General features: G+C 38.9%; 3 protein-coding genes across 3 annotated transcripts in view; 1 reads left to right on the forward strand and 2 right to left on the reverse strand.

Annotated features, from left to right (window-relative positions):
* Window positions 1–5,541, reverse strand: part of frmd5b (FERM domain containing 5b) — a 24,217-nt gene extending 18,676 nt beyond the window's left edge. The window contains exon 1 of the mRNA XM_057332519.1: window positions 5,058–5,541. Coding sequence (XP_057188502.1) covers window positions 5,058–5,159 — 102 coding nt within the window. The 5' untranslated portion in view covers window positions 5,160–5,541. The remainder of the gene's footprint in view (window positions 1–5,057) is intronic.
* Window positions 5,542–5,810: 269 nt separating this feature from the next.
* On the reverse strand, window positions 5,811–8,054 carry tmed3 (transmembrane p24 trafficking protein 3). The gene is made up of 3 exons (XM_057332551.1): window positions 7,782–8,054; window positions 7,149–7,394; window positions 5,811–7,064 (listed from the first exon to the last, which is right to left on the reverse strand). The coding sequence occupies exons 1-3, from the start codon at window positions 7,923–7,925 to the stop codon at window positions 6,831–6,833; spliced, it is 624 nt and encodes a 207-aa protein (XP_057188534.1). The 5' UTR covers window positions 7,926–8,054; the 3' UTR covers window positions 5,811–6,830.
* A 672-nt stretch (window positions 8,055–8,726) lies between these two features.
* si:ch211-107o10.3 (uncharacterized protein LOC407663 homolog) lies at window positions 8,727–16,988 on the forward strand. Its single transcript, XM_057332539.1, has 7 exons — window positions 8,727–8,971; window positions 9,488–9,628; window positions 10,390–10,581; window positions 10,678–10,839; window positions 11,035–11,151; window positions 11,240–11,438; window positions 16,259–16,988. The coding sequence occupies exons 1-7, from the start codon at window positions 8,896–8,898 to the stop codon at window positions 16,350–16,352; spliced, it is 981 nt and encodes a 326-aa protein (XP_057188522.1). The 5' UTR covers window positions 8,727–8,895; the 3' UTR covers window positions 16,353–16,988.
* The last annotated feature ends 237 nt before the right edge of the window (window positions 16,989–17,225 follow it).

A 17,225-nucleotide genomic window follows, 5' to 3' on the forward strand; every position in this document is an offset into this window, starting at 1 on the left:
TTTTAAAATGAAGGAACAAAGGAACGTCACGCAATGTAAGTTATGTAACGAAGTAAAAGTACAGATTTTCTATTAGAAATTTACTCAAGTAAGAGTAAAAGTACACACTTTTAATTTTACTTAAAAAGTACATATTTTCCAAAATGTTACTCAAGTAAATGTAACGAAGTAAATGTAGCGCGTTACTACCCACCTCTGGTGCCGAAGGGGGCGTTCCAGGTTGTACTAGGTTCCTCATGCACTTCCGGGGGAACACGGCACTGAGGGCGAGTGCGGCTTGGAGCCGCTCTCAAGCCCGATGTACCATGTATCCAGCCGCGAGCGTTGGGAGAGGCAGTGCGGTGCACCGCAACCCAATGCTGGTGGCCCGGGAAAGCATGGCTGACATTTCGACATCCGCTTCTTCCTGATCTCGACCCCCTGAGGGAGGGAGCTTCAAGGAATCGTCGGAGTCTGATGCCAGTAAGTCACCCTCCGATGCTGCAACAGACATCTCATCATCACGTACCGTGTCCGATACGTGATTGAGGAATAAGACGGCGGACCGTCTTATGGGGAACGGTCAGACGAGCAAGGCAAGGTGCGAACGGTCCGCGAGCCAGTGGCTGACGGATTAGCGCTCACAGTAATCCTCATATCAGACTCATGCTCGCCGTAGCGGGCGGCAGGGCCGTAGTCCTGCCATCACGGAACGGGATGCAGACAAGGGGATGGATGAGTCCCGTGGGAACACAGCCACCCGTGACGCAACGTCTGAATCGTCAGCCGCCCGCAGTGCGGGCAGGACGTATCCACAACATCTGCCCCAGCATACTGGAAGCAGACATCGTGTCCGACTGTTGATCATGAGCAAAGGCTCCGAAGAACAAAAGGTGAATGAATGAGGCACGCCGTCTCCCTTTTATACCCGGATATCCGGGGGCGGAGTCCGGCATGCAAATTTCATTCGCCAATTTCATTGGCCTTTTCTAAGAAGTCGGAAGTGATTGGTTCTCAAGGACGAACCCCATCTGTCGGTTCGACACAACGTCGAGAGACCGACAGAAAGGGAACTACTGTTGGTCAACTTGCTATTTTCTCTGTCAAAACTTGCTGACTGCTATAGTTGAAGTGTTTGTTTTACGTACACAGAAATGGCTCAGTCCCTAGGCTATCTATAAAAAAATCCTGGTAGAGAGAAAACAGTAAAGAACACCTAGTCTCAGATCAGCACACATGACTCTGTGGTCGTCCAAGACAACATCAAATGAAACAAACTGAGACGAAATATTCGACCACTATTTGTCACGAACCAGGATGGAAACCAGTTTTTGTTTACTTAGTCAAATGTCAGTGGTGTGCAGTGAGGCCCTTTAAACTCTCTCACAGGTGTGATGAAAATATGGACAGAACAATTATGAAACATTATTTATAAAATAAATTACATTTTCTGTTGTACTCTCACTCTTGCATCCTTGCATTTAAAAAAAGATACACAGGGCAATAGTATGTCGGGTTAAAAAGTACATTACAAACATTTCATTACTTTGTTTCTTTTGAATAGCAAGCAAAGTCCCCTGAATATTCTCAAATTGGCTGTAAGCAATGTCTTACATAAGTCATGTCTTTTCGGAATGAATGCTTTCAACCTGCTTTATTTTAATCAAATTTAACATCAAAGTGTAAATTCTTCCACCCGGTTTGTCTGATGATCTTATCTTTCAGCTACATATCCTGGATCATCTTACAGGCTGCCTATAAGCAGAGGCAAAATATTGCCAACAATCTGATTTTCACAACTAGTTCTCTGTATTCATTTTGTTGTAATCTGACTGATGGTGGTCAGCTATAAAGTAGACCTTTCAATTTTTAAAGCTCTGTCAAGCATACTGAATTACATCAAAATCCAGTTTATCTAATTGCTGGTTTGTGGTTTGTCTTATAATATTAACTCAAGTTAGGAACAAAGTTGGAGTGCTGTCACTGCTGGAAGACAACTTGAGCAATAGAAGAAGACAAGTGATACCTTTATATTGTCTGACAGCTCATTTGAATAACTCAATGCTGGTAGATATTTATAACTAGTCATTTTATATCTCTTTCTTTCAGTGGTTTAATGTTTGTAATGTTCTTTTGTATGTTTTATGGTTTTTTTGTTGCATGACTGAGATGTCTGATCTGGTGGGGCGGTGAAACTAGCAATACCTGGAGGACATTTTACAAAACAATTACACAGTAATGCGGGTTTCTAATACCCTTCCATTTTGTCATTTCAACCATAAAATATGGACAACCGTTGGGTTGAAATTATCTGTGCTGGGTTGATTAAACCCATAATGCTGTGTTGTTTCAAGATTGGACATTTTATAGATTTATTTAAACCAGTGGTTGCGTTTGTCCACATTTTTTAAACAACTCAGCATTTTTAGAGTGTACTCTAAAAGAGTGGTTTTATACTTTCATATATACAAACACAAAGAAAGATATTTGGAAGAATGTCAGTAACCAAACCGATCTCATCCCCCATTTACTGCCAGAGTAGGGAAAATAAATACTATTGGAGTCAATGGAGGATGAGATCTGTTTGGTTACTGACATTCTTCCAAATATCTTCCTTTGTGTTCAGAAGAACAAATAAATTTATACAGGTTTGGAACAATCCGAGGGTGAGTAAATGATGATGGAAGAAAAAAGCCTCATTACATTCACTAATTTTTATTTTCTTTCCATGAAATACCACGCCACTTCAGAGACAGTAAAACATGATCCTTGTTTCTGTCCACAAAGCACTGGCTCAAACTTGCATCTATAAATTTAAACATTGATAAAGGAAAAACACAACTGCATCATAAAATGAGCTATTATCTTGGTACTAATGGTTTAAGTATTATTGAAACTCAATAAAGCCACAATCAACAAACTGAAAAGGCAGATCAAGAGTGGCACTTTATTAACTTTTTAGAATATATTTTATTCGTCCATTGGTGCCTTTCATAAGCCTTTTAGTATGTGACATATACCTGAAAGGCAACTGCTGACCTACACAAAGGTGAGCTCCATAATGAAGGTATATGTGATAGTGTCTCATATGTCTGGTCTCTAGATGTGTGACTGCCAGGAGCCAAACACAGTCAGCAGTCTCTCAAACGAGAGAGGCCATATTTCGCTAATAAGCATTTTATCACTAACCAAACTCCACTGATAAATCAATTACAGAGGACAACCTTAAGTGCAAGAAGGGAGGAAAGGACAGTGAAGATAGATGCACTTTGTACTTCCATACGTCTTCCTATTATTAGTCTTATCCAGTGTATATACAATACTGTATAGTACATTTCTATCTGCACCATGTCCAAAATAATTTTGTGCAAGAGGCAGGGCTATGTGCATGTGAACATGTATGCACATATTGTGTCTGCTGCTTGTCTGACGAAAGCAGGAGCAGCTGGGGAATGATGATGGAATCAGTCTGTTGCCATGGAGACCACAGCATCACACAAAATTCCAAGGACAATGGAATGTCAAAATCTAAGACTGACATTCCCAGACATACCTGACAAAAATGACCAAACACAACTAATAGTAAGAAGGAAGATCACCATCAAAAGCATAAATCCATCCGTATTGTTGAATTGAGGAGTAAATGTTGTGGAACGCCAGTTAAACACTTCACACATACACATTTACCCTTCTATTAGACCTATAAACCTATTTTGAAAAATATATATAAAATGAATGAATGATTGAATGATTGAATGAATGAATTTTGTTGTACAACATTTGAGAATTTTGCCTCCCAAAGGCAAAATCTTTGTAAATAATGTACTTTTTCAGTAACTTCCTGATGTACAGGTTGTTGCTAAACAAAATATTGTAATGTCTCTCTAAACTTTGTATCCTTCCTGTATAACATCAGAGCAGATGCCTTTAAATGCCTCTTAACAACATTAAGGTCTTTGTGATGCCTCACACAGCCTCAAACTTCCTTTTTATGTGGTTTTTGTATTGGTGAAGATAGCCACTTATACATCCATTGTCTTTCTCAGTCTGCCTGTTAGCTTTCTCGCTTCTCTTTACACTGCAACTCTGTACCACTTTCTGACAAAAACAGTTAATAGAATGTGAAGGTAATAGGGATTGACCGCACTAAGGCAGCTAGCAGCTAGCACCCATCAGCCTTGATAACTTGTCCCAGCAACAGTTTCAGACACATCATACTGACATATTTGTTTTGATTTTACTACAGCGGACAGGATAAGACACCAATTTTTGTGTGTGAAAATGTAAAGCAAGCAATAAACAGCTGTAAAAAATTGACGTTTTCAACGTAAGATTCATTTTGATTGTACAAAATGAGTATCTGCAGCTTAACATGGACTTCATTTTCATGATCAAATATCATTTTTTGTTAACAGTCACAGGTGTAACATCAATTTTGCTTCCATTTATCAAAATCACAAAGGTGCCCAAAATCTGTAGACTTGGTTTGCGTAATGCATTGAGAAAAATTGATTCGATATCTGGTCTGCTTTTTCATCAACATGCAATTACATCTTGGTCAATAAAGAGCTCATAGAAATGATTAAAATATGCACAGACTTTCCCTGTAGATTTTGAAGGCAGATCGTCTACTGTATCACCATTACAATATGCACATTGGCTACTAAACTCATCAGCAACTGTTTTTGTTCCACATTATTTGTGCACTGTGAGCTGTATTAAAATATACATAATAGTGACGTAACACCTGAAATCTTGCCATCGGTCTATCTATTCAAGCATGGTCTGCATGGACCAACAGAAGAATGTGACTCAGGTCAGTCTGTCGATACGTGACAGGTGACCTGCTGCTCTCTAAAGGCTTAAGACGGGTCACAAACTAACGCTGATTCACACAAAACGTATGCCAATATAAAAAAATCCTAAAACGTTACGCATTGCAGACATAGTGCGAGATAGTACAGATGCTCCAGGATTTTCGCGCCTGAATGCGCAGCATCAGCACCTCGAGCATCGAGACACGTGTGCCAGTGGCGGGGATAACCCGTTCGTGATGATGAAAACATGCTAATACTGACCTGAACCGTGCAAGTGTATTCCGAGTCGTCCAGCAGTCGCACTGTACAGTTGAATTCCCTGTCAAGGCTCCGATCGCTGCCACTCATGAGTCGGCTCAACATATTGGCCAGTCAGTAGACACAGGGCACGAGAGCATTTAGGTAGAGCGCAACATGTCATTCACTGCAGACAAACTAAACAGATCCTTCTCGATAATGAGAAGCCTTTTTGTGTCATTGCTCCCCATCTATATCCTCAGGACTGGACGGTGTAGTCTCCTCTGCCGTTGGTGATTTTATGCCAACGTTGGAGGCAATCCAATGCACCGATAGACCTAGTCACAACAGCCCATCCATATTCATGCATTATTTCTGGGGAGGGCTGAGGCGGATTTATCATAAAGCCAGAGAGAGTTCATGTTAAAGGTTTTGATATGGTTTGGTCTAATACAAAATCGAAGAAAAATATGAATAGTACACAACGTTCTTAAGTTTTCCCGTGCAAAAAAGTACACTTATCTGCTTGGTAGCAAATTCATAGCAGATTCTTTCACGGGCATCAGCAGTTATTAATGTCTCGCATTAACTTGTATCAATGAGTCATTCACATTTTTTATTTATTTCATAGGCAACCAGTGATGTTGCAGAATCTTTCCTGAGATTTTCTTCCGTAAAAATAAATATTTAAAAGTACCCCCTAGTGGAGAAAAACACGCATTTAAAATGCAAGCACTGTTCTTCCTGTCAAATAATACCACAAGGCAGAACTGTAAACACCTCAATAGAATATATTTAATTCAAATCAATCAAAATCACAAATTAATCTCCTTGCACGTTTTTATGGTGCAGTATGCAAAACTGCAAAAGGGACACATTTTGTAACAGATATCTAAAACTGTGAACATTGGTGACTCACTGCACAAAAACAGAGTACTGATGCAGTCTGATGGGTAATATATTTAGAAAAACAGTGTCAAATTGCACATTTAGCTGACATTTGATTAGTGTCAGGAAACATAACAAACATGATGTAAACTCCACACATGTATTTAGAGCTGGCAAAACAATACAAACTGTTACACAGTGTTTAAAAAGGTAAATCTTACATTTTAATAAACAATTTATAGTAAACCTGGGGCCAGTTGCATAAACTTAGCCGCTAAGTTAAGACTGCTTCTGAACAACTAATCGCACTAACTAGCAATTAGTTAGGACTAATAAATCTTACTTTTCAGATTTTAATTAGATTATTCTACTTTTTATGTAACAGATTTGTAGAAGTTATGACCAAAAATTTGATGACTAACTTTTATGACTAGTCTAAGCATTTTATGCAACTGGCCCCTGATGGACTAATGGATGGATATATTAGCCCGATAGTATAAGAAAATAATCTTGAACATGTAATCTTAAAAGTGTATTGTCATATAGCTACAGCCAAACCTACCAAAATATCAAAATTAGATTTTTTTCACAAAATAAATTGATTTAAAAACTACTGGTACACCCCCCTTCCAAACAAATCTAAATAAATACGTTTATTTTCATTCCAGTTCCATTACTGTAACATTTTTAGCAAGACTTCGACGCAGAAACCAATTTAATTTTACTACACAGAAATGTTCAACTATGCACACCATTTCGTACATAACTCTGCAATTAAGGCATTTCGTTTGTAAAAGAGGTCATTTCTGGTTGACTACAGGCACAGTCGAGCCTGTTCTAACTGCAAAAACCTGATAAAAGGCTGATTATCTTCAGGGAGATATAAAGGCACACAAGTAAATAAAGGTTCTATGTGCTGGTGGCAACTTTTGTTTTCTTCTCATTGAAAAAACTCTTAAGCATTAGCACCTGGCCAATACTGACAACAAACAGGATGATGGCCTCTCCAATAGACCAATAGAATACTCGCACGTTCAGGTCTTCTGCTCTGGTTCGGTCTTGAGCCTCTCGGAGACGATACCAAGTCTGAGAGTCTGAAACCACCTTCAGAATCTCATGGACAGACATGCAGGCTGACTCCATCTGCATGATTTATTGATAAGTTCATGTTAATACAGTATATACACAGACATCATGTGAGTGCATGCTGTTTGTGTAGTTTCTCACCTGTGTAAGAGCTGTTGCTCTGTTCATATCGGGCAGCAATGGTCTCTCCTCTCCTGCTCTAAAGTCCAGGTAAATGGTTTTGTGAGAGAAGGTTGAGAACTCATTGCTAAAGCAGACCTTGTACACCCCTTTCATGGCTGTTGTATGGGAAAAGCTATCATATTGCTTCTTTCGTTCCTGATACAGCACATTATTCAGTGGATCTGTCACAAAACAGTCAACATCATAGTTCCCCCCAGCAATGACCTGTATGAAAAAGAAAAGCGTTGATATTCAGCATACATTATTGTTGAGTCACTTTTGGTACCTTTAAGTCTTGCACGCAAAAATCCTACTAAATATTGAAAAAACAAGTTCCAATACAGGGTAATTTTAATTATTTACTTGTTTACCGAAGAACTACAACAAATACATGGTTCATATTACATAACTGAGTAGTACACATCTGTAACGGGTGTTATATAAATCAAGCAATTTTCTGAAAATCTTTTAAAGAGCAAAGAAGTGACAAATAATGAACCAGAACAAACAAAGTCTGCAAGACAATCACTTGTGTAACTGCTATGAAAACCTTCAAGATAAGCGGCAACATATTTCGCAATATTGAAAAGCTGCAGGTCTCAGCACAATTACCTGAAAGTCTATGTCAAACTTCTCTCCTTGCTGCAGGTCCTCGTAAAAACATTGTTTCTCATTATCAGCCAATTCAAATGTTAATTCGGTGGCGTTTATATACGCTACGTACACTGCCAACATTAACAGCGAAACGTGCATCATGCTGTTAAAGTGACAGTTTTAATAATTCCTAAAAATGAACAGATATACTATTCCATTGAGTTAAAGTTTACGTGTCTCAAGAAAGCATCATCTAACTTTTCAGCTTGACAAGAAACACCACTGACGTGGCACGAGGAGAAGATACTTCCGGGTCATTTGGAATATCAAGTTTTCAAAATAAATAGACGTTGGACTCTTAGGAACCACTAGCATTGTAGGTCGTTTTAAGATTGTTTAAAACATTACTATAGCTTTAAAATATTAAGAAATTATACCATATCTTTAAATATTGGTTGTGTATCTGTTGTTTTTGGCATTTTATATATATTTTATAACCAACAATAAAAAAGTTTTATGTGTTTCATGGTTTTGGTTCGGCTTTTCCGCGCAGCCTTTGTAATGCTGACCTTCTTATGTTATTTTTTCATTGGCCAGGTATAAAAATAGGCTGGGGCCATGAAGAACAAGGTTAAGTACGCAATGTGTTAATGTAGTGTATATTTTGCCTGAAAGCCGGTTTCTTTACAACATAATTACAGCACTATAAGGAAACATCAGTGGTGTTTTATATGTAGAACTCCGTGGCACTGGAATTTGTGCCAACAATTTTATAGTTCCAATTTTTCTATGTTTTCCCCTAACTATCAATAAAAGTCATAGCAATCACCATTGATTATTTATCTATGATTTATTATGCAGTTATTGGTGGCTGTTATTTCTGTAGATGCCCAAGTCCGGCTGTCTACTACACACTTATACACTCTTATTTTGAAATTCGCTAGAGCGTGAAACATGAAATGAGAGTCCATTCAAGAAAGTCTACTTTAACCCGGCTCAAGTGGGGCGTACACTTTTCTGTAGTCACGTTCACTGTGCTGTAGTCTTATTTCTTATCTAATTTTCTAGCAAGGTAATTTTATTGTTAAAAAAAACTTGTTAGATAGATTAAATAAAATCTTCCGGCTGAAAAATGCAGGTTTACACAAAGCAAGTAGTGGACTTTGTGGATGAGCACCGTACTGCATGCACGGCTGTCCTTGTTTCAGGTAAGTTAACGTTAGTGCACACCACCACGAGTCTGCTTGTTGTACAATTGTATTTCATAAAGATTACGACTATTCCTCTATCGTACACCTGACATTATTGTCAATTTTAAAGCTACGATTTCCAGACCTGGAAGTAAGTTACGTGTCAATTAATAGAATTTAGATTTATAGGGATATAATTAATAGTGGTACGAATTATATTTCATATTGTATATATGCTATTCTTTCTTGTAATGCTAGTACTTGTAATACTTTCTTGTAATATGTCTATGAAATATTGATTCGGATAGAAAAGTGCAATCTCTATGAATTATTGAAATCCCTATCCACTTACGAAAGACAAAAGAGAAATGTGTCTGTCAAAAGATTAAATTGTACATTGCTGTATTGGTTAATATGTATAATATTTTATTAGCGTTAAAATGCATAACCGTTGCCTCTGCTCGCTAAAGGTACAGAGGTTGTCAGGTTGTCATATGTGAGGAATTATAATGTAGGTTGCACCTGTACCGGCAGGTGTTGGTCTCTTTGCCCTGCGGAGATGGATGGCCGGTGGAGTCTGCCGAAGCAAAGCCCTCTTGGACGGAAAAACTGTTCTCATAACAGGAGCCAACACTGGTATCGGTAAAGAGACAGCGGTGGATTTGGCCAGGAGAGGTCAGCTCATTTGAATAAGCTATACTGATGTTGATCAAGCATAATATAATGATCTAATATCATGATGACACTAATAAATTCATTTATTGATATTTATACTGATTATTAAATAACTTGATATCGTTATTTTTTTCTGATTTATTACTACACTATATAAACCTTATGAAATGTTTTAAACCAAAAATATTTTTGAGTGCTAACCTTTGAGGTTGGGTATCCAATATTTTTCTTCTACTGTCAAAAATTGCATTTAAATTGATCTCAATATGTTATTGGTTAAAAGTTGATATTATTACAGATGCCAACACTGTTTTTAAGCACAAATCTCTGTTTTGTCTGTTAGATCAAATGTTACAGACTTACAACTGGCCCACGATTCCCCCAACATAAGGGGCTGTGTCCACCGAGGCGCATTTACGTGGCTGAAAACGGCAGGAGCTCGGCTGAAAACGCCCGCTGCAGACGCAGCGTTGTGCCCAAAGTTGAGCATTTTTCAACTCAGGGCGCTCGGTCGAACGCCGGCGCTGATCGTGAAAAAAAATGCATAGCACCAGCGCAGAGCGCGGAAAAAAAACGTCAGCTGATGGCTTTTTTTTAAAAGCATGGCGTTTCCATAGGAAACAATTGAAAAAACACTCCGGCCGCAGACGTAAAGGCCTCGGTGGACACAGCCTCTAAGACTATTGTTTCGCAACAGTGTCTGTTGTTGGCTGGACAAGTTAGTTGATCCTAACAATTACTTTTTATCCTTCATTCTTTAGGTGCCAAAGTGATCTTGGCCTGCAGAGACATGGGTAGAGCTAGCAAGGCAGCAGAGGAGATCAAGAAGAGGAGCGGAAATGATAACATTGTTGTGAGGAGTTTGGATCTGGCCTCCTTGAAATCTGTTAGAGCTCTAGCCAAAGAAATACAGGAGACCGAAGACAGATTGGACATTCTGATTAACAATGCTGGTAAGGAATTTTAGGCAGATAATACTGCCTGAGTACATTGTTGATTTTGAAACAACATATTTGTTTCTTCGCTCCATTTGCAAACCTTTCTTATAGGGATAATGATGTGCCCAAAGTGGCAGACAGAAGATGGCTTTGAAATGCAGTTTGGGGTGAACCACCTCGGCCATTTTCTGCTTACCAACTTACTTCTGGACTTGTTAAAGAAATCAACACCCAGTCGTGTTGTCAATGTTTCCAGCCTGGCCCATGAGACAGGTATAGGAAACCCCATTTATGCGTTACGTTTTTGTGCATGATTGTTTTTAGTGTATATGTTTAAGATTAAAGTACATGATAACGTAGTTATTTGTGGATGAGCTGTACATTCAGTACATGTATTATGCATATATTTACAGTGTTTAAAGCCTTTTTAAAACACCCTATATGTTCATTTATTTTCTTCTTGAATAGGCAAAATTCATTTTGACGATATAAATATGGACAAAAACTACAATCCGCACACAAGCTATCTGCAGAGCAAGCTTGCTAATGTTCTGTTTAACAGTGAACTAGCGGTCAGGTTGAAAGGTAAACAATAATGTTACTCTGTCAAAACATTTTCCACAGTTTCATCAATCATGCTGTTCTCAAACACAATTTACTGTTTAATATCCAGGCACAGGAGTGACAACTTACGCCCTTCATCCTGGGGTGATCCGTACTGAACTGGGCCGACACTTCTTTTCTTCTCTGTGGAAAAGCATTCTGTTTTTGCCCTTCACATTTTTCATCAAAACACCCTGGGAGGGTGCGCAGACCACCATCTACTGTGCTGTGGATGAGAGTCTAAAGGATTCCAGTGGCCTTTATTACAGGTCAGTAGCTTTGAATGAGTCTCTCACGTTTCAACTGTGATTTAGGGCATTTTCCAAACGGAAGTGAGCATCCCTATGCCCTACTCCCTTGAAAGGGCTGAGCCCTTGAAGTGAACTCTTTGAAGGGTATAGGGCATTATTGTCTCTCGTGAATGCGTTTGGAACTCCCTTCACAAAGGGAATGACTGGCCAAATGTTACCTTGACAATGCCGCATGTGCACTCTGATCCAGCGCCCATTTGTTGAAAATAAACAACATTTTTAATTCTTCTTGTTGAATATTGTGTAATTATGTATTATTTCATCTCGTTTTTTCACTCCACTTGGTATTAATAAAGGAAATATATGATAAAGGGAACCTATAAAGTAGCTATTTTTAAACATATTAAACATTTGTTTAATGCATTGTGAGAGGTAGGGAATCACCAAAGCACGTGTGGCCTTCTTAAAGCGTCACGAAACCTCCCCTTTCAGCTACATTCTACCTCACTGTCGTTTTTGAAAAATGCAGTTAAAATTGGTGTGAACGCTGTGAGAAGTAGAGCCGTTAAAAACCGGCGAAGGTTCTTGCATGGGAGACGAGCGCTCCAATCACAAAGCGCTGTCATGAATAATTAGGAGAAATGTCTTCTCATTGGTCAAGAAAACACAGTCTCATGAATAATAATGAAACACCGACGAGTACATCGCCACCTCACATTTTTTGACGTTGGCTAGATGAGGATTTTAAACCCGGAATGCAAAAATAGCGCTTGGGTTTCGTGGCGCTTTAAATTGAGTCCAGGCAGAGCAAAAGTAAAGGTTTCTCTCTTTTTTTAATCAACAACTTAAAGTCCCAAAAACTTTACAACAGAAAACATGGACACTCTTCTCACACTGGAGTCCCTCACACACACTCATTAACAGCTCCTTCACAACAGCTGTTCGTCCCCCGCCGAGGCATCTGGTATTTGTAGTCCTGGACCAAGCAGCCATCTTGGTTTGTAGTCTCCATGCTGCAATCACCGAGATGGCACATACCTTCCTTCTATAACATACCCTCTCACGATGCCACACCCCCCCCTTCTCTGCTCTGTGGCTTGTTGCTGTGGGGAGAAGGTGTAGAGGGCATCACATCGTGAGAGGGCATCGGCATTACCATGGCAAGGTCCGGGCCTGTGAATGACAGAGAAATTAAATGCTTGGAGACTCAAGAACCATCGAGTTACCCTTCTATTGGTCTCCTTATTTCTTACCATCCACTGTAATGGAGCATGGTCTGTTACTAGGACAAACTTCCGCCCTAGAAGGTAGTAGCGAAGGGTCTCCAATGCCCATTTGACTCCCAAACATTCTTTTTCCAGTGTGGAGTAATTATTTTCATGTTTTGCTAACTTCCTGCTGATGTAAAGAACTGGATATTCCTCACACTCTTGCGCTTGGGATAATACTGCTTCAAGCCCCACCTCTGATGCATCTGTGTGTACTATAAAAGACTTTTTAAAGTTGGGTGCCACCAAGATCGGATGGGACATCAGAGCCCTCTACAGTTGTTCAAATGATTCCGCCACCTTTTTGGACCATTTCAGCATCCTGGATTGTTGTTTCGTGGTTATTTCTGTAAGAGGATCAACCATACTAGCAAAGTTAGGGACAAACCTTCTGTAGTAATTAGCCAGGCCCAGAAAGGACTTGACCTGGGTCTTTGTGGATGGCTTAGGCCAGGCTTGTATGGCATGGAACTCTTGTGGTTTAACTAGACCTTGCCCTATGGTGTATCCCAGGTAGTTTGTCTACTAGTTTGGCTAGTTTACATTTCTTAGGATTGGCCGTAAGGCCTGCCTTCCTTAGTGAATCCAAGACTTTCTGAACTTGCATTAGGTGAGTTTCCCAGTCTCAGCTACACACCACCATGTCGTCTAAATAGGCTGCAGCATACCTTTGATGTGGTCGAAGGACACGATCCATCAACCTTTGAAAAGTCGCTGGAGCACCATGAAGGCCGAAAGGTAAACGGACATACTGGAATAGACCCTCGGGAGTAGCAAATGCTGTCTGGAGAAAGAGGAACTTGCCAATAACTTGTAGTCTCCATGCTGCAACCATTGAGCTGGCACATACCTTCCTTCTGTGACATACCCTCTCACGATGCCGCATTTCCTATAAACTAAATTATCTTATGCTATATTTTAACCATCTTCAATCATAATTATCACTGACAAAAATAGTTTAAAACAAATAAAAACAAAATTATTGTACTTACATTTAAATTATTGTACTTACAATGAGACAGTAATGCCTCATTGTTGACCTCATTTGTAAGTCGCTTTGGATAAGTGTCCGCTAAATGTAAATGTAAATTTAGGTAAAGTCAAAATCCCACACCATATTTTCTCCAAAATGCGTCGTGAGAACAACTCGTAATACAAGATCACGTGATCACAAACGGAACTCACTTCCTTGAAGTGACCATGACATGTACCCTTCGCTGACGGACTTCTGAAAGGGCCCTTCGCAAAGGGATTCAGGTGTTCACTTTCTCTCAACTTTATTTATATATCGCTTTTTACAATTTTCATTGTTACAAAGCAGCTGTACAAGAGACATATTGACTATAAGCAAAACAATTAAAGTTATACCTGTAAAAACAAGAAAAGGGTGAAAACACAGAAGACAGACATACCCACATAAAAAACACTCCACACACACAGTAGTACACGTACTAACACACATAGACATAGACACACACACACGGACAAACACAGACACGCACGCACAGTGAAAGCAGAGTGAAAGAGAAACACGGGTCAAATATTAAACGGACTATAAATTCCTATATGCAATATTAATTAAGTGAAACTTTAAAATTCTAATTCTAAAGCAGCTCCCCGGCCAGGCAAATAGTGCAAAACAGTATGCAAACGGTGTTAAGGAACCCAAAACTCCAATCGAGAAAAAAAACCTCAGGAGAACCCAGGCCCAACCAGGGGATTCCAGTTCCCCTCTGGCAAAAGCTGCTGCCTCTGCACAAGCTCGACAGTGCTTGCACAACAAGGCTAAATAAAAATAAATAAACTTACTAATAAGGTAAATTATAGATTTAAGGTTATCATTAATAATTAATAGCATTTGAAATTTTGTAGTGAAGACTGTCAAGTCGCCGCGTCCTTTATCCAGCTCTATCATCTCAGCTCTTGTCAGGTCGCCGCTTCCCATTCTCCGCTCTACCATCAGGTCAGGCCATGAAGACGTGTCAGGTGACCGCGTCCTTCTTTATCCAGCTCTATCATCTCAGCTCTTGTCAGGTCGCCGCTTCCCATTCTCCGCTCTACCATCAGGTCTGGCCATGAACTGCATCCTGCTCGCTGTGGTAACCTTAGAACAATGAGACAAGACTGGCTGAGAGTAGAGTACTGTTCTGAACTCTTTGATGCAACAAGTACATCAGTCGTGTTCCTGGTTCCGGTTAAACCCTTAGAGGATTTATATTATGGAAGTGTAGTGTATGCACGATTAAAAAGATGCGTCTTTAGTCTAGATTTAAACTGACAGAGTGTGTCTGCCTCCCGGACAGTGTAGGGAAGACTATTCCGAAGTTTAGGCGCTAGATAGGAAAAGGATCTACCACCTGTACTTGATTTTGAAATTCTAGGTATTACCAACTGACGGGATGCCTGAGAGCGTAATGCACGTGAAGGACTGTAATACAAGAGGAGTTCACTTAAGTACTTTCGTTTGGAACGCCCCAACAAATGGTGTCCCCTTCGCGAAGGTCCCTTCAAGGGCACATAAATGCCGTTTGGAAAATGCCCTTAGTAAGATTGTGCTCATCGAGTGTTAACAACAGCTGTTATATGTTTAGTTAATTACTAAAGCTCGTCCTCAGAGAATTGTTAGTTTAAAACAATTGTCAATTAAATCTGAAGATTTTTTTTCAAATTCAGATTACAAGAAAACCCAAACATATTCATTAGCTTGTTTCTGTTGTTCCGTTCTCCCTTATTCACAAAACATGTTAAGGCTAAAAGTAGCTCCTAACTTGCCGATTTAGGAGAAACTCTTAAAAAGAATGTGTGTGTCTGTCCTAATTTTAGGACTCCTAAATGTTTTGAATCTGCTAACTGTTTATGAGACAGGCAAAATGCTTACAATTAGCTGAACATATAATTTATATACTTTATATGAACGTATAGTTTACTTGCAAAAGACAACTCCTTTTTTAAAATAATTCAAAAATTATGTTGTTTATTGTGTTATCATGTGTTTATTGTATGTAAGTTATAGTTACTTACAAAAAACAATAAAAAACTTGATTGATATTAATTGGAATGGACAATAAAAACATGAATTTTGGGGGGAAAATTGTTATCTGTTTTTGTAAATGAACTCTTCACTTGTTGAATTAGTAATTTAGTGTATATTTTATAATCTCAATTTGAATATGGCAACAATTATATTTAAAAATATTTTATTTGAACATGAGTACATTTTTATTTTAAGATCTTAATTTAAATATGTCAGCATGATACCTCATTCTTTAATATTTCTATGAATAAAAGACTGACAGAGACCCATCCTGTATCAGCCAATCACTGAGGTCGTAGTCAGTAAGCTTGCTGACATCATCCATAGCAACGAGGTCAACCCTGCCCTTTCTCATAGCTCTAGATTTCTCTCTGCTCCTTAGTAAAAGTTGCTCTCAGCAACGCTGTGAATAGGTTTTAAGAGGAAGCTCTTAACTAAAAACTTTTACAGCTTTTTAGGAGAGCTCTTAGTTGTAAGATAAAAAAAAATGTGAATACGGGCCGTGTACATTGCTTTCTCTTTGATATGTTTTGCAGTGACTGTGCACCCAAACTGGCAGCTCCTCAGGGTAGAGATGATGCAGCTCGCAGACTGTGGGACCTCAGCGCTTCCATGGTGGGCCTGGCTTGAGACCATGACTTGTCTAATGAATATCACTTTGATTTTTCACACTTTTTAATTGCATTCAAAACTATATTAGACAAATCTGCTTAATTTAAATGAAGAACAAAGAGCCTGTGTGATCAAGAATGTTTTGAATAAGAATTTTTAAATATCAGAACGAAGTGCCTATACAACATGATATACCACAACATAAAGCACTTTTTGAACCATTGATTCATTATTGACACATTTGATGCATCATGTGAAAAGAGTGTAACATTGAGATTATGATGTCACTTAGTGAGCAGTCTGTATACATTTATATGCATTTTTCCAAATTATCATAGAATTTGGTTTCAATGTATTGTACCTAGTGATTTTAATAAATAGTTTACTCTTACTGAGACTTTATCATCATTTAGATGTACAAAACTGACATGATGGTTATACTCATACTTATGACATAGAATGGTCCTACTGTAGCTGTATCTGGAACGAAATTACAACAATGAGTCGAGAAAGAAAAGAAAGTAAAAACAACGTATATAACTTAAGCTGAACTTACTGACAACTTTTAACTATTAAATTATTGTCATAAACAACTTAAAATTAGTACATGTCACCAACACACCCTGACCTGAGATCCCAAAGGACACAAAGCTGTAAGTGTCAGCCACATGCCCTTATCAGTTCTCCGTCCAACAGATTCACCATCTTTAGCTGGGCTGGAAAAGTGATAAGGAGATGTGAGTGACCATTTGAACAGACTGAACAGTCCCATTCAGAACTCCAATTTGTCCGATACAAAACTCTGACACAAGCTCCCACCTGCTCTGTCCAGCTTTATTCTTCCAGCCCTAGGAACAGCAGCATTCTTTAACTGTTTCCAAAAATAGCCAG

This window comes from Triplophysa rosa, linkage group LG1 (genome assembly GCF_024868665.1).
Source record: "Triplophysa rosa linkage group LG1, Trosa_1v2, whole genome shotgun sequence".
Classification (NCBI taxonomy): domain Eukaryota; kingdom Metazoa; phylum Chordata; class Actinopteri; order Cypriniformes; family Nemacheilidae; genus Triplophysa; species Triplophysa rosa.